Source organism: Neolamprologus multifasciatus, chromosome 13 (genome assembly GCF_963576455.1).
Source record: "Neolamprologus multifasciatus chromosome 13, fNeoMul1.2, whole genome shotgun sequence".
In the NCBI taxonomy this organism is placed as follows: Eukaryota; Metazoa; Chordata; class Actinopteri; order Cichliformes; family Cichlidae; genus Neolamprologus; species Neolamprologus multifasciatus.
The window spans coordinates 21,748,585-21,771,531 of record NC_140451.1 but is presented as its reverse complement, the minus strand read 5'-3'; the positions used below and the strand labels follow the sequence as shown (position 1 = coordinate 21,771,531).

At 38.6% G+C, this 22,947-nt stretch overlaps 1 protein-coding gene across 3 annotated transcripts; it reads left to right on the top strand.

The window, feature by feature from the left end:
- Positions 1-386: 386 nt before the first annotated feature.
- LOC146505533 (receptor-type tyrosine-protein phosphatase epsilon-like) lies at positions 387-22,947 on the top strand. 3 transcript variants are annotated; one of them, XM_085182755.1, is made up of 21 exons: positions 387-700; positions 7,667-7,885; positions 12,793-12,864; positions 14,039-14,135; positions 14,547-14,620; positions 15,039-15,175; positions 15,328-15,418; positions 15,577-15,653; positions 15,742-15,778; positions 15,862-15,959; positions 16,535-16,654; positions 18,047-18,210; positions 18,897-19,032; positions 19,221-19,370; positions 19,834-19,927; positions 20,302-20,378; positions 20,517-20,651; positions 20,876-21,001; positions 21,180-21,331; positions 22,264-22,399; positions 22,498-22,947. In XM_085182755.1, the coding sequence occupies exons 3-21, from the start codon at positions 12,798-12,800 to the stop codon at positions 22,570-22,572; spliced, it is 2,043 nt and encodes a 680-aa protein (XP_085038881.1). In that variant the 5' UTR covers positions 387-700; positions 7,667-7,885; positions 12,793-12,797; the 3' UTR covers positions 22,573-22,947. The 3 variants fall into 3 exon arrangements, with proteins under 3 accessions (XP_085038881.1, XP_085038879.1, XP_085038880.1); XM_085182753.1 differs by having other exon boundaries at positions 7,667-12,864; XM_085182754.1 differs by lacking the exon at positions 387-700 and having other exon boundaries at positions 5,618-12,864.

The following is a 22,947-nucleotide window of genomic DNA, read 5'->3' as shown; positions in this document are numbered from 1 at the left end:
AACCCAATATGATGCATTATTCATGAGTGTTCCATTACTTTATACACAAAACTGAAATAAAGTGTTGGATGACTTGGTAATATGAGAGAAAAACTAAGATGTATAAACCTTTTGTCACAAATTCGTCGTATCTATAGCATCATATAGGCGAGGTTAATATGTGAAAACATCATAAAGTTAAATAAGGTCACTTCTGAACTCCTAATGTAGAACCCTCAGAAGAATACTAAAGGAAGGCTTTTTGAGCATTATTTTGAGCAAACATCAACCTAAGATGCCAGCCGTAAAACGTGCCATACGGAAGGAGACAAACTAAGGCCGGCTGAGCATTTATATGCAAAGGCCTGCCCTTTATCCCTCAGTGATGCAGGAATGTGAAGGATGCTGAGCGTCCACCTGATACTGCTCTGCGCCCGGGGGAGGGTCTCCAGTCTCCACTCTGGCTGCCATAGTACGGCTCAGCGCATGTAGACAGGCAGGAGGCGGAAGCACATCCTCAGAGAGGTCTGCTGGAAACATGATTATCAGGGGAACCTAAACGCATTCTTCGGATCCTGTCAGATGATTCCACAACCGAGTGCGTTTTGTGCTTTTCTCCAAACGACATAAGCAGAGACCGGGGTCCGGACGAACCGTTCAGAACGACACAAGCCGATATCAGCCGCCGCTACGTGTGAGGCGAGGTCACCGCAGTACCGCGGTAAGATACGCTGAAAAACACAGCGAAACCAGACAGGCTTATTATTTTATTTTTTTTAATTCCGTTTGCGTATTTATGCGTAAACACCGACTGTTTACCATCGGTTATTAAGCAAAGCTTTCCAGCCGCTCCCGGTCGTCAGCGTAGCTTGCGTGCATCCCACTGCCCGTGTGTATCACACTGTCCATCAAGCAAAAATCATAAAAAGCATCTGCAAGAGCAGCAATCCAGAGAGTGGAACCGCTCGCAGGTCACGGAGACTGGACATTATATTTCTTCGTCATTCCTGAACATTGGCAACATGGACTACAGTAAATGTGGGTTAGTGGAGCAATGCCGTGCACCCTGCTACCACCAGGATGCCCCATGTGATTTATATATATTTATAAAATAATTGCTTTTATATTCATTATACGGCGATCTGCAGTTTTTAAATCATTTATTTAGATATTTTACGTATAGGTAATTATTCAGTCACAGTTCTTGTACTTGAAGCAGCTCCCTGCTCTAGACTGAAAATATATATATATAAAGGGATGAGTACACATGCAGTAGTAGGCAGGCCTCTAAGCTCCTTTGCAGTTGCACATCATGCTGTAGCTTGATCTGTTTTTGCTATATCGTGTGAGAAGAGAGTAATGTGTCAATTAATTTGTATGTGGCTGTTTTGATGAAAGGACATGCTGTGCTCTGATTTTGAGTTTAAATAACATTTTAGAAATTAAATAGCTTGTTTTGCTAATTGTGAGCTAATATGAAAGTGCTGCAGTAGGAATCAAAAACAAGTGAGCACAGTACGGGCAGGGAGCTTCTATGTAGCTGGTGAAGATGTTTGGATGGTACTGTTTAAATGGGTGAATGAGAGAATGGGGTCTCTATAATTGCATTAAGGAACTCTGATTCAAACGCCTTGTGTTCAAACATGAATTATAAATGCCCCTCATTCACCATAACCTCATTCACAATAACCTAACCTCCAGTTCCATCCCTGATTAAATGGGCCAGTAAAAGCTAATGGGAATTTTGGTATTACCTCACATTCCCCATCTGTTGCGTGAGTATCAAGCTACTTAGCCCACATCTTTTTCACCTTGGGAATACACGAGCTATAGTTAGACACATGTTAATAAAAAAAAGTTAATTTGCCAATGATGACTTTTCAGTATCCTAAGGTAAGAATGATGCTAAAAATGGTAGATTCTGGCCTTTTTAAAACAGGTTTGCATAGCTGAAAGTAATGGCCAGTGTTAAGTGTTTTGCATGGATGGATGAAACGGATGCCTGGTTATAAAGCTGAACATTAACATTAAGTGGTGAACACTGATATGGCAACTGTATGTGTAGAAAACATGTTATTGTTGTGTGAATATTACAACATCATCCACTTTTCTGTTATTGTTTGGCCAAAGTGACATCCTTGAGGACCAATTCAGTGGTTGCCATATGCTCTCTCAGATGGAATTTGTAAAACCTAATTTGGGGTTTCGCTGGTGTCATGTGATGTGAGACAAGTGCTGAACACCATTGGTGAAAAAAAAATAGTAAAAAGTCTGGGGGGACATAAGGCTAATACATAACAATATATGCACTTTGTTTATTTTAAAATCCTACATACATATGCTATTTAAAGGTGGGCACATATGTCCCCTAAAGTTGATTGTACTTGGTTTGCATCCATAGTTCACAGACTGTCCCATTGTTACACCTTGAGCAGAACATTTTAACCATCTTGGTCATCAAGAGGTAGTCCTGACGACTAAGAAACTGAATAACAGTACATGCTTGTATGTTAATGAGTTGGTTATCATACTGAAGAATGCCTTTCTTTAGTCACTTTTTTGGACTTTAGCAATTATAATTTACAAAAAAAACAAAAAACAAAAAAAAACAAAACATCATGTTGGATACATTAAGACTTGAAACTAGCAGCCAGTTCAAAAGTTCCCCCAGGAAAGCTTTAGCTGAGGTCATAGATTAAAGAAGCTGAGGTTGCTAACCCTTTGAAACAATATCATATTTAAGGTACTGTATCAATCTATTATCCATTATCAATCTATTACATACAGTCTATTATATATTAATGTAGAGAAAACCTGTGATTCATGCAGATATATATATATCTATAGTGAAACCAGTGAGGATTTGTGCAAAGCAACCCTTCTATGTTGCCTTACTTAAGTCCAACTTCTTTTTATCTGGTGTTTGTGCAGCTGCTTTATTGTTCTCTTATCGAAATGGGCTAACCTTGCTGTTGACATTATATTTTATACTGATAAAAGAAGCTTATATTTCATTCTATGGATTGCATGTGTGCACTTAGCACTATGAGATGCTTTTTGGACCAATTGGTTGCAAGAGACCTCATAACCTCATAAAACATTGCAGTTGTGTGTAGATGACTGCACTCTCTTCAGTCATGATGAAGTGTGTCGAATGACAGTGACTGTCATTCTTACATATGCACTTAAGGCACACCTATACACGTCTATTTATTAAGAAGTCTACATCTTGACAGACCATTTTTAAAACAAAGAAGCCTGCTCAAATTTATCTTATCACTCAAGTCTGTTTTTTGTTTATAGAATTGATATAATCACAGAGTCTGTTTCAAGCTCGGCTACTTGCCATGCTCACTCAGGGTTTCTTAAGTAAACCATGATTTGAGGTGCAGCTTGCTGTGAGAAGAGGAAGTGCTAGCCTTGTCAGTCGGTCTGTTAGTGGGGGAAGAAAGCCATTTTTCACTTTAATGAGACACTGCACTTAAACACAAAGATTGTTTCAGGCAACTCTCATGGTGAGGGAGTCAAAGAATACACCTGCATCAAGCAAATCTAAAGAGAGCCATATTAATTAGATGAGTAGTTTGGTGTGTCAAAATGAAGCTGAAAACGAAATAAAACAATGTGTCTAGCAATATGTACCGCACGCTCTAAGTTAAGCTTTAAGTATATGATAGCCTAAAGCAGTTTTGCTCTGTTTGCTCACACTTTATGCCACTTGTAGTGGACTCCAGTAAAAGAAGCTAACTCGTTATCCTTGGCTGAGCAGCAGAAGAACGAGTGGCGATGCTGTAATTGCAGTGATTATCATCGCTTGCCCCTGGTTTTACCTATACTGTGCCCTAGAAGTGTCACTTTCAGTGTCCTCAAACTGCAGGCTGGAGATTACTCTGCTCATTCTCTCATATGGGTGTATAAAAATAATATTATACAGCTATTTCCCTTGGTAGTAGTTGCTAATTTCAAAGCACTGGTGTTTGAGGCTCAGGCAATACTGACATGCTCAAGTCGTTAAAGGTTTATGGTTAGTGTGAGCAGAGAGGTTATGAAAAGCCTTAAACTCGTTATGCTTTAAATAAACACATAGGAGGCATTCTCACATCCTTTTTCTCTTGCTGCAAAATCAGCGTTTTGTCTTGTCGTCCTGGCAGTTTTTCAGTGGGCAGCCCCACACACAAATGAAATCAAATTTGCAAACAGACAGGCCGTGTGATCTGCGTGAAATCAAATTTTCCAACCGACAACTAGCAAAATACAACCTCAGCTGGCTCTCCACACTAAGCATTATGAATGAAGGTGCCTGCAGACAGTTATATGCTCTCCGAAGACCTACTTTAAACATGAAATCAAGGAGTCATCATAACAGGGAACCACATGAGCCTCAGATATCAAAGCCATCAATTTTGTATTAATGGCTTAGGAAAGCAGGATTTGAATAGCATGATCATTTAAAATCGAGAGCATGTGAAAAGCACCCATCATTTTTGAATGGGGATTATAAATATTTTCATCACAGTATAATACTACTACTATTACTACTACTACTAATAATAATGATGATGATAATGATAATGATAATAATGAACAGATTATTTACTTCAAAACTGCTTAGCTACAGTTCCCAGGGTTGCCTGTTGTGGTATGAATTAATGATTGAATCACAGAGTGCTGGGTGATGATGCACTCACATCAAATTTTAATGACGTGCATGTTTCCTCTGTTAGTCAATGGGCAGAGCGGCACAGAAAGTGCTTTTGCCTGGAATAAATTGCACTGAGCGTGTCTCGCTTTTCTTTGGACTGAATGTTCAGGGCTGAAAGGACCAAAATACTAAGGCTGAAAAGTTGAAAATGATTGCCTAACTATCTCCGAAGAGACCTTTAAACACATGAAATACAGTATGAATAACTTAGCACATTTCATACATTTTTTATACCTATTATAATTTAACACAGGCTTTTTAACATTCATAATAATATATTACATTGTGAAAACCCCAACATAATTCTTTAGCGTGTATAACTTCAGTATAACACATTAACTATTTTTATCCATCATTAATATCTTTTTTTTTTACCACTGCTTAATAACTACACTTTTCTTAAACCCTCTGAAACAGTATTTTTTATAGATAGACAGCTGGGATTTCTACCAGAGAGCCCCAGGAGCTCAGCTTCGAGTGTGTTAACCAGGCAGGATCAAATCAAATCTACTAACTGGTTTAAAGTGGCAAAAACATATTACCTGAAATGATCTGTCAGTCTCATTTTAGCTGTATTGTCACCGAATGTCTCCAGAATTGAACTTCTTCTGGAAATGCCAGCCAACAAAATACAGATTTAAGAGTGCTATAAGAACACAGTCTTCTAATTGACATATTATTTACATTTGCCAGTTCTTTCTTTTTAGTAATAAAAAATCTTTTTAATTTGTCCCAGTGTTTATAGATTTAAAAGTCTGTCCATTTGGGACTTTAAAACAATATAGCACCAGTGTTGATCAAGTCACTTGAAAAAAGTAATCAGTAACTAATTACTGATTACTTTCCCCCCAAAAGTAATCCCGTTATTTTACTGATTACTTATTTTCAAAAGTAATTAATTACTTAGTTACTTAGTTACTTTTTAAAAACACGATTTACAACCTGAATAGGTGATAAATTGATAGATCTTTCAGCCCAATTCTACTTTTTCTACATAATCCATCATACAAAATGTAATCAAATGGAAAAGTCTCTTTTTAAAACTTGTTTTATTAGTTTTAATCTTTTAACTTTATGCATCAAGCAAAAATTTAATTATAGGCAACATTCTCTGACTGGAAGAAATTTGTTTAATATATAAACCTATTTTCTGCACATTCCAGCACATAAAATTGTTTTGTGTGTGTGTGTGTGTGTGTGTGTGTTTACACTCACTCTTTCAAATAGATGCAAGTAAAACAAAGCAGAAAATAAATAAAATCAAAGACTAGCGGTCCTTTTGCTCTATTTTCACCTGTAAAGCAGGAGAAGGGTTAGGCGGAGGTTTACCCTGGTGTAGGTGTGCCGCAGCGGTCAGTGGAAGAATCCGCGAGTTTCTCTGTGAATTTCCCATTACGTTGTGGCGCACTCGGTGCTTGCTTGGAAGTTTAGGGGGTTTTTTTGCTGTAAAAAGTTTTCTTCCCACGCACAATTGATGCTAATGTTTTTGTCACTTTTTATGGAATCAAACTCAAAATAAGGTCAGTACTTCCACGCTTTAAACGCTGCATGCTCATACTCTCTCCCGCACTCGATATATTATCCATTGTTGATCTGCACACAGCTGTTGTCACAAACGTTGCACTTGCTTACCTCACTGTCATGAGACAATCTCTCAAAAAAATCTTGGTTTTAGTAACGCAGTAACGCAGCGTTCCTACGGGAAAGTAACGGTAATCTAATTACAGTTTTTGCAATAGTAATCCCTTACTTTACTCGTTACTTGAAAAAAGTAATCGGATTACAGTAACAAGTTATACAAGTTATAAGTAACGCGTTACTGCCCATCTCTGTATAGCACATAATTTAGTGGCATATATAAGGCCTATAGAGCCTTTAAGAAGCACACGCACAAATTTAATATCCTTGGTGGGAAAGTTCACTGCAATGACAAACCTGTCAGCTCAAATACTGTACGCAGAAATGTAAGTTACTTTGTGACACTATCTTGTTCGGGAAGTGGTTAATTTGGTATCTGTGTTTCTTGAAAAAAACTGAAAAACTATGGTGTTTTTCTTGAGGATCTTCCATCTTTATAGACATGCAGTTCAAAACCATTACTGATTACTAAAGTCTCAGATACAAAGGCGTTGCAGTTCTCAGGTCAAAATGCCAGCAGCTGTAAAGCACTTGGAAAACTTGCTCCTACTTCAAGGGGTAAAAGAGGTGTTTTCCAAACCTTGTTCATTCATTTTCCTCACCGCAGCTCAGACGGACTGAGTGGGCTTATCCAGCTGGATAAGGTGACTAATTCATCTCTTCTCCTTGTGCTCTATTAAGCTGCGTTACAGTGGCAAGTGTTAACAATATGCCTTTGTGTCTCACACCTGTGGGCAGTGCAATACCGGTAAAGTAGGAGTGAGTGCGCAAAAAGGCCATGTTTTCTTTCTCTGACTTCAAGACAATAGAATATCATCACTTTTATATCTTTGTGAAAACAGTAAAGAAATAATTCCAACACATTTTGTGTGGTGGTTATTATTATAGGTACATCTGTGGACGGGTACAAGGCCGTGTGTGGTGACAACTTTATTGGACAGTCCTGTTTGTAACCAACACCTTGTTGGAATTGAAGAAGATATGTTTGGTCAGAGATCATTAACGTCTTAAGAGTTTTGGTTTGCAGTAGGATGTTATAGAAGAGAGGACTATACAGTATATGAATGCTGGGCATGCACAGTAAAGAGAGCTGCACATACACGTACTCCTTCAGCTGATTAAATGCAATGCATATTCATTTTCTCTGGCGTATTTTACAGATGCAAACCCTACTCATTAACCCTGCCTGTGCACTCATGCATTTCTCATGTGTTTGAGTCATCTGTAAAACACGAGTCATAGAAAAGCTACATTCATTATTGCTTCAGAATATAACACAGTACATACTGCATAACAGCAGGATGGTTAATACGTGTCTAACTATTGTATTTTTGTTTTATTTTCCAGGTTTTCTCTTGTGACTTGATCCAAAGCTGAGAGTAACCTCAGGCACTGCCAACGACCTCGGTGATCTCTTGATTCAACACTATTATCGGTGTCTTAAATGATGTGTAGGAGAAGGACTGGGTAGAAAACCCCCATAAAGTCAACAGAGAAAAGGATCACATGGTTGGTATGGACTGACGAGTCAGCTGAAAGCAGATCAGTGTGGCTTTGCTTGGAAGTGTAAGTCTTTTATTGCATCTGACCACAGAGCAGGTCAATTATCTTTTAGAGGATCAATTACAATTCAATTCATTAAATGGAAATAATGAAATGATGACTGTGTCCTCTTTGTAGATGAGACTAATTTAATTTCAAGTTGTTTCTCCAAATTGATTCTTTCAGTCATTACTATGCAACAGGCAGGGATTTGAGCTGTAAACATGGTTTAAACGTTGAGATAAAGATACAATAGGATTCCCACTGTTAGGTTAAACGTCTTTCTGATAAAAAAGCTGTTGTAATATGATGTTTTATAAAATCTGTGACAGGTGTATTTTGAAAAGTTGCATTTAAAGATATGGCAGTGATTTCCCCAAACCTGTGAAGCATCATTCTTTTTACTACCTCTGTATAGTAAGGATGTCTTCCATTATGATTGTTATCTGTGAAGCCAGAATCTTGACATTTATCTCCTGCAGCTCAACTCCTCTCCTCCCTCTTCTCATCTCATCTCTTCTTTCATGTCTCCTGCCTCTCTGCTGTCACATTTTACTGACATGTGTTTGTGCTCTCATTCCATCCTTTTCCTTGGCGCTTGACAACGGAAGTGGTGGCTGTTTCTGGTATTCGTTTCTTTCTTCTTCTTTTTTTTGCACTGCCTTTGTTCTTCTGTTCCCTGGAAACCAAAAAAATCTTTTTATCCTTTTTATCCTTTCATGCCGAGCACACAATGTGAATCTGTCTTGGAATCTTTATCGATCTGAGGAAACTGAGACACAATTGGATGTAGCTATCTATTTGGATTTTTTTGTTTTTGTTTATGAACAGTTTTTATATTTCTTTTTTTTTTTTAAAGTTAAGTTTGCAGTAAATACTATCCATATTCTTTAAACGCTTTAAATACTGTGTTGGGCACATATATATATAGTCATGCACTGCTCTTCTCTAGCATTGCATCTGGCAAACAGCCATAGATGCCCTCCACACAGTGTCATTGATGGAACATGTTGAATAATTTACAAATGCATGCATTTTTCAAAGCAGTGGTGTTTTCAGTGGCAGTACGCTTTCAGCAGGGTCAGCTCGGTGTACCTGCTATTTGTTAACCAGACATACATACTGCGTAGTTGTAATATAGAGTGTCAACTGTAGTTAAAAAGTAAATAACCCCAATGAAATAGAAGAAAGTGCTATACTTTGTAAGTGTCCAGAGGCAATGTTGACCTGAATGTCATTTGGGGTGAATAATGCTTAAACGAGCCATTTATGAGTGAAATGACATCCTTGACATCAAATATATTTTAGACATTCACATTTTCTTTCATAGTACTAATTACAAATGCCAGCATGCTAGCTATCCTCCAAATGGCAGACTATACATTACAGTTGGTTTTAATTGGATCAGTTAGAGGCATTTGGAGAGTGTAAGGGCACTTGCTGTGATTGGTTATTATGTAGTTAACTGTATTTGATAAAAACCTTGAAAACTGTCACAGTATAGCATGTGTAGAGCCTAAATGCAGGAAATGAAGTCAAATGGTATAAAAGAAAAGTGCGGCTTATATTGGCTGTTAAAGTGGCAAAACTAAAGTAAGACAAAAGCGGGATTAAAGTAGGAAATGAGGGAGACCTCAGCGAAGATTAATGGATGTAAGAAAGGAGGAAATGCAGAGGTTTGCTGTGACTGATGAAGATGTTAGGGATAGAGTGAAATAGAGGGAGATGATTTGCTGTGGCGAGCCCGAAAGAGAGCTGCACATATGTTAATGCTGTCATTTTGGTGACATGCTGATGTAAGTACAGTCACAGAGGCTTTAGGCTGTTAGCCTTTAACCACACAGTGGCTAGGCAGGTGGTCATGTTAAACTACACAGTAAACTGCATTTACATTAAAATCCTTTTATCTGCATGCATTTGACATCGACAGTGTGCTGCTGAAATGGACGTCACAGAAATCAAGTGAAATCAAAGTCGAGTGTTGACTTTGCTAAAGAAAAGAAAAGCTGTATGAGCAGAAACAGATGTGTTTGACTATAAAAACCGATTTATGCAGATATGAAATCAGGGTTGAGTAGCATATACTGTATGAGCAACAATAGGTCTCTCCTTTTTCCTGTAGACTCAATCTCCCATAATTATGAATAGCAGCACAGCATCACATGATGGAAACAGCAACAATAGGGAACATATTTGTGGCGGCTTCATACAGCTGTTGTTTTCTTTAAGAAGACGTTGCCTGGCCACATCTGTGAGGATAAATACAAAACTAATTAAGAGTGAAGACAATCATTTTGATAACAGAACTAGGAAATTCTCTTACCCAGGTTAGCAACATTTTTTTCTTGCTTTATTTTGTGTTTTCTTTGTTTTATTGTTGGAAACAGATCTTTTAGGAAATCATAACTCCAGGAGGGGAGTGATTTGAAGTTTATACTGCTGAAATCCAGCAGGGTCTGTTTCTGCAGCTGCCACACACATTTATTTTCATGTGCTGATCATTGTCTCCTCTGTGCTCACAAAGCAAAGTAGATCACTGATGAATAATGCATACTAATGCCCAAAAATATTGCCCTCAAGTATTAGGCCAAGAAGTATGCGTTCTGAATCGTTGCATTACATCATGCATGGATGGGATGATTTGCGTCTGCACTCCCAACATAAGTGATGCAGTATAATTTTATTTCCTGGGAACATTTATGTCAAACAGGTGCTGCAAGTTGAAGTAATCGCACTTCTGCAAGTATTTCATTGAAAAAGCAGGCATCTGGAGTGAACGATGCAATACCTGCTAGGAATGACACAATCATCCATCCATTTGCTTCCGCTTATCCTTTTCAGGGCCGCGGGGGGTTCTGGAGCATATCCCAGCTGTCATAGGGCGAGAGGCTGGGTACACCCTGGACAGGTTCCCCTTTCTATGAGGGTTAAATGACTGGGTCTACTAATTATGATATATATCGCCAGCCGTAAGGTTAAAAAGTAATAAGCATGTTTTTGTTATGCTACAGCGTGTCAGTACAGCATATAAGCTGTGCTGTTTCTCTGTTGGTCACACTAGAGTTGCTTATCTTATCATTAAATTCATTCACACTGTTCTATTTTCTGCTTCTGCTTTTCTCTTTAGTGATACAAAAAGATATGACTTACTGTTTCTTCTTTTTACGATTTTGCTCAAGGTAACAGAGCATTTGACATGTTTTCACAATGAAACTCTTTTCTCCTATTTCCTGGCTATACGGTGTATATACAGGAGCTGCCAGAATATGACAGATATGCAATGACCTGTGCGGTGACCCCCATACGCGCAATATGCCTTACAACATCTAGTTGCGGGATGTACGATGTGAGCGAATGTGACTTGCCTCGTGGGGGAGAGTGGGGAACAGGTGCTGGCACTGTCAGCTTGTTAACACTGGGTAGAGAAGTGGCTCCTTCGACAGAGTGCTGCACATATGCAACACATTGCCTTTGGCTGTGGGGCGTACATTATGTGCAGGCATGCGTACATGTGAAAAGGCAGTGAGCGTATGTGCATTGCACACAGTCATGCTTCTGGGCCATTGATTGGGTGGATTTATTTGATTTGTCTTCCCGGGGATTATTCAGGTAAAAAAAAAATGCACAGTAGCCTCAACTTTCTGTGTAAATGTGTGTCTCGATCATAGGTGTAGCATGTTGCTACAGAGAGAAATTGAAATACAAACAAAACACAGCCGCTTATTTGTTGTCCAATAGTAATTTATAGGTTTTGGCATACATTTTGTTTTGGGAACATTGTTAGAGGGTTATTATGTAGCTCAGTTTTCTACAAAAGCTTTGGGAGCCATAGTTATATAAAACCCCCCTTTGGGTTATGTGCAAAAAATTCTCTCAAACATCACAAATTAGGCCCCTAGATGACCCATTTCTAGAAGAACTAAATTGACACAATGAATTATTCCATCCAGTCTTGTGGCCTCTATAACAAGTCAGCGAGGTAGAACAGAGGATAAATTAGGACACTCAATTCTTGCTTCTCCCATTTATTCCATCAAAGCCATTTAGACAGATTTGCCCCATTTGCCCAATTTATTCTGTGATTTTTATACCCTCTCGTTTGGAGGATGGGAAAGAAAGAAGAAATGGATATGATTTTGGAGAAATTGGTACTTTGTAGATAAAAAAGACAGACATAATGTGTTGGAATTAATTTAATTCTGACGAAGTTGTAAGGAATTTGACATACTGTTTTCCTTTTTGTAAGGACACTCGTGGCACTCTGCCCCAAATACATCACTAAAAGCTTTCAGCTATAAAGCCAAAGGAAAGAGTTAGAATATAGTTTAGAGTAAAATTATGGTTCAGCGGAGAAAGAAATGGTGAAAGATGGAGAATATGGGAGAAGGTTCGGTGAGGCTGAGGTGTAACCTATTTAAATGTGCAACATGAACTTACTTTTGTAAAAAAACAAAGTACAGTGAGTACACACGTGTGTCTTGTTGCCGCTAAGCTTTGCATAGTGCTGTACATCAAACAGACCACAGCAAAACAAGATAGTCTCGAACAAATACTACTTGAGCTCAGCTCCACTGCCAAATCCTCTAGGCCCATAGGGTATATGGTTACTGTCACCTGTGGGTTAAGGCCTCCTCTCTAGTTTGATGTCTGAATATTAGGTTATTTGATGCTGCTCTTTCAAGTCAGCCTGACAGGACAAGACAGCAAGCAGATTTCCCACAAGTACTTTAACTGCTCAGCAGAGAGACATCTTCAAAGCCCAGCTCCCCTTTGTGCCCTCTATGTTTTGTATCCAGCTGTAAGTGCATTTCATGTCAGTTTGGTGCCGTCTAGTGGAGTTTGTGTAGAATTGCAAGATTTATTCTGTTATTTTTTGTTTTTTTCTGTTGAAGTGACTGCTTTGGGGTTTTTTTTCCTTCTTTTATCCACAGTGACAATGGTGTTGTTTCTGATTGGGATCTCTATTCCTGTGAATAATTCTTCTCATGAGAACCAAACTGCAGGTAACTGATGAAACAACTGAGCAAATATATTGTCTAAGAAATAAATGTTAAAGCCAGACTCTAGAAGTATACGATTTTTCTTTTCACATATAAAGGAAAACCAGATAAACTGACTTGAATTCACCGTTACTCGAACTTGTCTATCTCGTACCTTATGACTTAATAAACAAACTTAAGACATATATTGCTGATCTTTTCTGTTACCCTATATTTTCCTCTATTTTATGCCCCATAGTCATTTATGGATTCAGTTACGATGTTTCAAAAAATGTAAAAAAAAAAAGTCATGCTGTAAAGAAAAGATTCACATTTCACATAATAATGCTCTTTCTTAAGTAATTAGTGACTTCCAGTAAAAAATAATCCAGGAAATGCCCTTAAAACCACTTTACAAATTAATTTGAATTAAATTTAAATAAAACAAGGAAAAAATAAATTGTCAATGAGTGATCTTTAAAGGTTAAATTTTTTTTATTTCAACCGAAGCTCTGCTTCATGTGCAAATAATGTATTTGCAGTATATTTCTTTAATATAGTCCAAGGTTGTCAAACACACAGTAAGCCCTGGGGGCCAGAATCAGCTGAGCAAAGACTCCATCTGGCCAGCTGGATGGCTTTGGAAAATGTCAAGGCAAACATAGATTTTGGACTTTTGACTGTATTTTCATAAGTTTTATAGCTTTTCCTACTCATGAAGATCTCCCCATTGCCAAGTAGTTAAGTAATAGATTAATACTAGATAAAAAAAAACAAAAACAGAAAAGTTTCTGTTTTTCATTACTGTGGGTCAACAATAAAAAAAAAATCCATAAGTCACTTTTAGTTTTGAAATTACAGGAGAGTCTGGACACTGAGCTACCAGAACTTTTAAAATGTTTACACTTATATTTTTTTATTCCTGGTGACACATTTATTTCATTTACTACACCAACATTTGTTTATCAAGTAGAAAAACTGAGATGTACTGTTGAAATTGCACTTTTTCTTGTATTAACAAATCTCAGTTATTTTAAATGTGTTGTTAAATGTCTTCACATTGACAGAAAGGGATCAAAGTGGGCTACATGTGGCCCTTGACATCCCCGATATAGTATATTCCATAATATGTGATATCTAGATTAAAAGCTTGTTTTGTTGTAAACTAATATACGTTGTTCACTTTGTTTTTATCTAGGAAACTCCACCCATCAGGGTGTGCATGTGTTGCCTTCAACACTGGTTTTATCCCTTCTTCTTATCATCGTTGTCCTGCTGACAATCTACTGCCTGCGGTGAATAAATCTGTACATACACATTAACACTTTCTCACTCATTCCAGCTCCTTTTTCACGTGTATGTGCGCGAGCATGAGGGTGAATACATCAGGTTGGGGCATCGGGGTGGGGTGTTTTTTAAATAGGCGGTCAGCAGTGGCTTATGGATAAACAGCTGCTCTTCCACTAAGACAATAAACAAAGACGGCTAGGTCAAGTCACGCCAGAGACACTCATTCACTGACCAGCCAGCTGACAACAACATGAGGAGGAACAGCTTTGGTTCTATGAGATGGTTGATATTGGTTTTGGTATTTGTTGTTTACTTATGTGCTTAGTGGCACCATTGTAGAGATCAAGCTTAGCTCTTTTTTTCTCTTTAATAGATGGTTGTGCTTTTCTTCACCTCTCACCCTGTCTTTACCGTAGGTTCAAAAACCATAGGAAAGCTCTGGTTACCTCAGTGGATAAAAAAATTCCAAACGGCTTCTTGGAGGAGCAAGGTACGTCGGTGCTGTACTCAATATAACCACTGCATGAAAATATAAAGCAACCTTTTTGCTTTTTAAGCCTTTTTTTTATTTGGTTTATAAATTCAGTCTCTTTATGGACAAGAAAGATTTCACGATCTGGAGTCCAAAGTAGCTGTGAAGGCTCTTACCCTGTAGGGAACCATATGAAGTTTCACTTCAAGTAAAAAAACGACATAAATAAACAGAAAGGCCAAATTCTGAGTTAAGACAGTTTTCTGCAGCAGGGGCATGTTTATGGCTTAAGAAATCATTTCTGTCGTGATATACCCCCTGAAGTAGGAAATCTTAATAGCTATCAAGCTTGTTTTTGCAGGTGCTGTAAGAGCTTGTAATGTTCTCTACAGGGAGACATTAGCAGTCTGACCACCATATATTCTTTTAACCACAGGAGAGCAGACAGTGGTCCTCCTCCCCAGATCTCCTTCACCATCCAAGAGGTACTTCCCTATCCCTTTGGACTCATTGGAGGAGGAGTACCGGATACGCTCTGCAGATGATGGCAAGCTCTTCAGAGAAGAGTTCAATGTAAGCATGCATTTATTTGGTGTGGATTGAGATCTTTGTTCTGCAACCATACGGCAAAAAGTGTACAAAAACAGTACTAAGATTATATGTTAGCAGCCTTTGTACCCGTGGCTTTATTTTTATCTCATGAGGATTGGATTCTCTCTTTATAGTCACTGCCGTGTTACTACCACCATGGGTCCTTTGAGGAGGCAAGCAGAGAGCACAACAGAGAGAAAAACAGATATCCAAATATTTTACCATGTGAGTGAGGATCTATATTCTGCAGTTGGAGACAGTATTTCTGCAAAAACCCTCTGGCTTGCAGACTTATTGATATCCAACATAAGGAAACGTGCTGTGGGCTGAAATGAAAATTAAGAACCACTTTTATTTACCTTTTTTCCCCCTCTGTTCCACAGACGATCATTCAAGGGTGGTGTTAAGTCATCTCGATGGACACTTGTGCTCAGACTACATAAATGCATCTTACATAGATGTGAGTAGTAATTACGTTAAGCTATAAAGTGAATAAATTTCCTCATCAAAATGTTCATTCACTACTGTTTTTTTTTTATCACACATAGGGTTATAAAGAAAAGAACAAATTCATTGCAGCTCAAGGTAAATGCACATTTTCTCTCATCTTACCCAAGTCTATAACCATTTTCACTTTGGTTTTACTACATTTCTTGGTTCTGTTTCAGGTCCAAAACCTGAGACAGTGGCTGACTTCTGGCGGATGATTTGGGAACAGAAAACAGCAACTATAGTAATGCTGACGAATTTAAAAGAAAGGAAGGAGGTATTCTCTCTCTGCACTGCATTATTCTAAAGAAATCTAAAATCCCCGTGTCTCCGATGCACGTTTAGTGAAAACCCTTTTAAGTTCTCAAGACCCAAAGTCATGGACATAATTTATTCGACCCCCTCTCTTAACTGAGAATCCATGCAAAGTGTCACCCAGCAGATTACTTAGCATCGCATTAAATTTAGCCTCAAAGGGATGATCAATTGAGCGCTCAACAGCAGGTTTGATGGGGCAGAATAGAGGCAATGGGGATCAATGATGAAATAATTGTTGATAAGATCCTAGGAGGCTTCATGATAATTAGTCTGAGAATGTATTTAATGAGTTGAAACGTCATTGTGAAGATCTTATTGACTGAAAGAGTAGCACAAAGTCGCTGTGAGTGCCTTTGAATTTGTAAAAGGCACACATCAAATAGATAGTTTTATATGTGGCTATAGTATGTACAAAATAGATGCATGTCTATAGCAACAATTGCAAGGACAAATGAGCTCCTATGCATTTTTAGTGGCATTCATTTTCCTTGCAGTACCACAAAAATAATTTGTATTGTTTTTCTCCATTACCAGGAAAAATGTTATCAGTACTGGCCAGAAAAAGGCTGCTGGATGTACGGGAACATCAGGGTGGCGTTAGAGGATGTCATTGTACTGGTGGACTACACCATTAGAAAGTTCTGTGTTCAATATGTAAGTAAAATATGTGAATCTACACATACTACAAATGTACTGACCACCTACACATTAGTCTTACAGGAGCTGCTCGGCCATGTAAACCATGGCATGAAGCACAGAGTGCACAGAGGTTTAGAAACGATTAGTTTTAAAGTCAGCACAGCGTTGGAGTCTTTTACACACTGTGCACCTTAGCACTTGCCTTGTAGTAAAACTGTAGCACTTATATGTGATAGTGGAATATTTAGGAGGGAAGAAATTGTACAAAGATTCATGACGAGGTGCTTGATTTTATACAGCCGTGGCAATGGGACTGAAAACACCCGAATTCACAAATTAAGAGGTGTGACCCAATACTTTTGTGCATATAGTGTATAAACACCTGCCAAAGTACTGAAAAACATCTTTGTGGTAATTCCTGCTAGAGTAGGTGTTTCCAGGAGTATATTTCACACACTGGTGTGCGTGTGTGATATGGTTTTGCAGCTGTTAAATACTGTACTGTAAGGAAAGGAAAAATAAACGTACATTACTGCTTTTATTTAAACATCTACACATGGTTTAAAAGTAATACTGTAATTTTACGAGTTATTCTTAATATTCTTCTTAATTACTGTAATAATGTAACAACCTATGTGTGTAGTTGCTAGATTCTTATTAAATATTGAAGATGAAACTAAGCCGTGGTGAGATGGTGCAAAAATGGTCCCCATGGGGAAATTGGAGCATTTTAGCAAACGTTAATAGGATCCAAAATATAATAAATAAATGAAAAACCAGTATGGAAACATATTAGAGAATATCAAAGGCTACAGATAACAGACACAGCATAAATTATAAATATGTAGGTGTATTTAAAATACAGCGAGAACTGTATTAATATGCAGTGTTTGGCTCCGTCATTTTATCTTTCCAAATGCATACACATACAGTATCTGTATTTTTTCTTGTCTTTTTGACTGTCGAGTTGGATGCCAACTCAGTGTACTGCGAAGCCTTCAGACTCCAAAATTCACTTTGTTCCCTCTCCATCTGAAGCTAGACGTGCACAGATATCCTCTCTGACTCTAAAAACTGTGACTGCTGTAGCTCTTCAGTACAAGCTGACAGACTGGGTGCTTTAACATTCAGCTCTCAGAACACAAAGCAACCAAGTGTTCAAGAGAATGGAATTCTGATCTCTAGAGTATCGATGAGAAATGAAAGTGAGGCAAAGTGTTTAATAATTACATTCTACCCCAAAAAGCAAAATGACAAAAAAAATCAATAAAACTGAAGTTCCTTTTCTAGTAGGTACCAGTTTGTGGTTGGCTGGCTTTGTAAAAAATAAAAAGACAGATGACTTATTTGTGCCTTCAAAGCATTATTTATGCACCGATATGAACCTTGTGCGTCTTTGCTTCGCAGCAGGGCAGCGATGGTCCCAGAGCTCCCCGGCTGGTCACCCAGCTTCACTTTACCAGCTGGCCAGACTTCGGAGTGCCATTCTCACCCATTGGCATGCTGAAATTCCTCAAGAAGGTCAAAGCTGTCAATCCATCCTACGCTGGACCTATTGTTGTGCACTGCAGGTAAAATGTGCAGTAAAAAGGAAGCCAGAAGAAGGCATCTGAGCACAGTTATATAAATCCGGTGTGAGTTGATGCATTTCATTGTTAGGATGCAGGAAAGACTTTTTCAGTGCTCATAGTTATGAGTAAAGGTAACAAATTTAATAAAAACTACAGTTAAGCCCATTGTGGATGAATAAAAATCCTTGCATAGGGTGTGTATATGTTGCCTGACCAACCAGTGTTAAGCCCCACCAAAGAAATCTGCAGCCAACTGTAGCAACTGCTGCAACAGGTGCTCAGGGAGGTGGAACTGTTGTTCTTGAATAGGGCCCATTGAAAAGACCTCAACACCCCACCGTGGAATCCAAGCTCTGTGCTCCCAGAGGTGTTGTCTGCTGAAATGACCCCTGTAAATTTATTAGGGCTGTGCTTGGGCTTCAGAGGTGAAGTACTTCTACATATGGTTGTAGCTGTTCACAATTGACTTCTATGTTGAGAGAAATATACTTGTGCCAAAAAAAAAGCGCTTAGAAAATGAAATGTTCAGGTGTTTGTGGTATGTATACATTCACTCCTGTGAAGGCTCTTGCACATGTAAATATAATGTTACATTCAACCCTTCCCAACCACATTTTTCCATGTTCTGTACACTTTGCTGTTTGTTACAGAGAAGACCTTGAGGCTTCTTGTTTGTGTTTCCACAGTGCCGGGGTTGGGCGGACTGGGACATTCATTGTCATTGACAGCATGATCGACATGATGCACATAGAGCAGAGAGTGGATGTCTTTGGGTTTGTGAGCAGAATACGAGAACAGCGCTGTCAACTGATCCAGACAGATGTAAGTATTGACCCTTTCCGACCTGTTGTACCTTGGACTGACAGCTCAACTCGCTGCTCTGGTCGTGGCATAAACAAGCGAGGGCATAGGAAACAACAATGTCTGTGATGCAAAAATAGTGGGAAATAGTTTGGCAAACCAAAGCAACTACTTCTATAACTTCGTCTTCTCGTCTTCCTCTTTCTTAGATGCAGTACTCCTTTATCTACCAGGCTCTGCTGGAGTACTATCTGTATGGAGATACGGAGCTAGATGTGTGCTCTCTGGAGGGCCATCTGCAGAGGCTTCACAACACCAGGGCTCCCCACGACAGGCTGGGCCTGGAGGAGGAGTTCAGGGTATGAAGAAAGAAGCTCTCTCTTAAACATTTCAGACAGTAATGAATCGTGCCCATCACCCTGCGCCCTGCATGGGTATATTTTCATGGAAAACTTGCCCAGGGTGCAGCTCTTGGCAGTAGTAACATAAATAACAATGCTTTGGATCAACTAAACTTTATAAGGCACCACCATCTGCCTCATAGAATTTACTGTAGCTCTGTGAAAATTTCACGTTTTTGCTACAAAGTATCTTCACAGTTCCCTACACACTAGAAGGAATTATTCCCCAATGCCTCTTCTTCACCTCTTCTTCGTCTCTACCTCAATGTTTTTTGTCCAGCTTCTTGACTTTTACTTGTTACAAGTATGGAAATGTTCCAGCGTCATCTGTTTTTAAAAAGACTCACCAGCTTTATTAGCATTGTACTTTTCTATATGTACTTTTTCATCATTTCCGTCTGTGCGTGTTTTCTCTCATCAGAAGCTGACCAACGTTCGCATAATGAAGGAGAACATGAGAACTGGGAACCTTTCTGCCAACATGAAGAAGAACCGTGTGCTTCAGATCATTCCGTGTAAGGACTCACTCATACTCGGAACAGTTTCATAATACATCACATCTAAGTAACATCAAAGTATCGCCCTGCTGGTGATTTTATAGATGCCGTACACAGATATCTGGATAATCAGCTCATGTCTCTGTGATCAGTGACATTTAAATTGGGCTTCTATCTTTACTTTATGTTGCAGTTGGAGTAGGAAAAGTAAGCCTGGGTACAACTTTTTACACTGAAAACAGATATAGACTGGAGCGCGTTTGGCCTTAATAACACGGCTAAAGTTTTAGCTCGGCTAGGATTTTTTTTTTTTTTTTGTCAGCCCTTTCAAAGTTTTATTTTATTAGGAATCACTTGTGAAAAGTTTCATTTTCCTTTTTTTCTGTTTGCAGATGATTTCAACCGAGTAATACTCTCAGTGAAAAGAGGACAGGAGTTCACCGACTACATCAATGCCTCCTTTATTGATGTAAGCACTCCCTCACGACCTCCTGTATAGATTTCCCATAGAAGTATATATAAAGCTCATTGTTTCCTTTACAAACAATGCAAAATATTATGTTTGCTGCACTCTCAAGTGTTGTTTACCAGATGATCTGCCCTCCAGGGCTACAGGCAGAAGGACTATTTTATCGCAACCCAGGGCCCACTGTCTCACACAGTGGAGGACTTCTGGAGGATGGTGTGGGAGTGGAGGTGCCATTCAATCGTTATGCTCACCGAACTCAAAGAGAGGGAGCAGGTACAGTATGGTGTTCTTGCAAAAGTACAGGTTGAAAAGCGGAGTTGAACATTTAAACCATGCTTTATTATTCAATTTTTCATATTTATTTTCCATACAGTTTGCATAACTGTCAATGTGTGTTGTGGTTTTGTCTTTATTAATTTTCATGTTATAATAACCAAACACTATATAAACCAGTTAACTGTAGTCTATTTGCGTTTCCATGTGAACTCTTCAACCAGGAAAAGTGTTACCGGTATTGGCCATCAGAGGGCAGTGTAACATTTGGAGATTATACGGTGGAGCTGACTGGAGATACACAGTGTGAAACCTTCACTCTCAAAGACATGGTTCTCACCTACAGACCAGTGCGTAATGTTTAATTAAAACACTTAACAATATTAAAATTGGCATTTCACTTGAACAAATTTCCCAACCTGTTTTCTTTGTGCTGTTATCATCAAAGCAAATTAAAGTTCATGTCATTTCATTCCATTTACATTTTTTAATTAGATGAAAATAATAATCAGATTTGCCCAACACCAGGAAAAGCAGTCACAACATGTCCGACACTTCCACTTCCACGGATGGCCTGAGATCGGAATACCAGCCGAGGGAAGAGGGATGATTGACATTATTGCCGCTGTGCAGAGGCAGCAGCAGCAGTCTGGAAACCGTCCCATAATTGTGCACTGCAGGTGAGGAACTTCAATTTGAGAATTCTGCAGCGTGGTGCACATCATCAGATGGAAATTATATACACTATATTACACTTTGTGGTTGTCCACTCATGCTTTTTAATATAACCCATTTCATTTTCCCTACTTTTTGCTCCTACAAATGTCTGTTACAATAAATTGTACATTTTTCCTCTCCTCGGTAGGCTTGGTGTTCTATGCCTAAACCACTTATGTGATCCCTTATAAAGACTTAGCTGTGAAAGCTTTGATCAGAACCTAGCTTCAGGTGAAGTGATTCTAAAGCAGCATGCCCCTGTGGGATTGATCCAATCCACTGATTCACAGTCAATTAAAACCTCTCAAAGTGAAATCTCCTCTGACTCCCACTATGATTAATCTGATAAGATGAGCTAACGACAGGAAATGGTGTCATCACTCTCTTCTATTCCTTCATCACCACTTGTCTAAGAGGGGCTTTTTAAAGCTTTTTCTCTGTCTCTTGGGAATGGGGCTAACCCGCTGCAATCCCTAACGTCTCTCTACACTTCTCTTCCAAATCGCACATCGCTCTCGCGCTCACTCCTTGTCTCTCTCTCCGTCTTTCTCCCTCCATCCCACCATCATTGTAAACATTGACTCAGTCAAACACTGAGCTTCTAGACTGATTAGTGTTAGCGTTTGGATTAGCCTCTCTTTAAGTGGGGATAATTATTAGCACCATTACACAGAGGTCACCTTTTTCTCCCGCTAACTTTTTTTTAGTTAAATGGAAAAAGGATGTGGTGAGATTACAAGAGTTTCATTGCAGTTTTACTCTTAAAAAAAATGGTTCCTTTTCTTGTTGTTCATCTTCTGCGGTGTGTTTCATAATTGTCTGTAGTTCCTCTGCAAAGTTTTAATGTTCACATTTTATGATGAGATTTCTAATATTTTTGTCCTAATGACCTCAGTGCCGGTGCAGGACGGACGGGTACCTTCATTGCCCTCAGTAACATTCTGGAAAGAGTGAAAGCTGAAGGCCTCCTGGACGTTTTTCAGACAGTCAAGAGTTTACGCATGCAGAGACCACACATGGTTCAGACCGTGGTAGGTGAAAAACTACATAACATCAAACCTGCTGTGCATAAATATGTTTGGAATCATTTCTGCACGGTGACACTTTTTCTTTTCGCTTTTCTCTGCAGGAGCAATACGACTTCTGCTACAGAGTGGTCCAGGATTTTGTTGACATTTTCTCAGACTACGCCAATTTCAAATAGTGTAATAATGCTCTGTATGCTTTGTGTCAAATTAACATATGCAATTTTTTCTGAATGTTGTTTTCTAAAGCAAGCAATTGTAGTATTTTGCACATGAGTACAGATTTAAACTAAATGGTGTAATATACTTTAATATAACTGAAAACATGTGGTCCACAAAAAAGTCTGTCTCTTATGAGAATGTTTGATCTTCAAGTACCCCATTGTAAAATGTAGTAATTCAAATTTTACTTAATGGCTTGGATAAATTGTAAAAAAAAAAAAAAATTATAATGCAAGTACACAACATTTTAGAATTGTTAAAGGGAGTATTAACTGAATTGCAACATTATCAACATATATATATATATATATATATATATATATATATATATA

Excerpts from the sequence above, each read along its gene's own strand:
- LOC146505533 (XM_085182753.1), top strand. The coding sequence starts at position 12,528 with ATGCTGCTCTTTCAAGTCAGCCTGACAGGACAAGACAGCAAGCAGATT. Across the intron at positions 15,419-15,576 it reads ATATCCAAATATTTTACCAT|ACGATCATTCAAGGGTGGTG; the intron begins GTGAGTGAGGAT and ends TCTGTTCCACAG. Across the intron at positions 22,400-22,497 it reads CACACATGGTTCAGACCGTG|GAGCAATACGACTTCTGCTA; the intron begins GTAGGTGAAAAA and ends TTTTCTCTGCAG.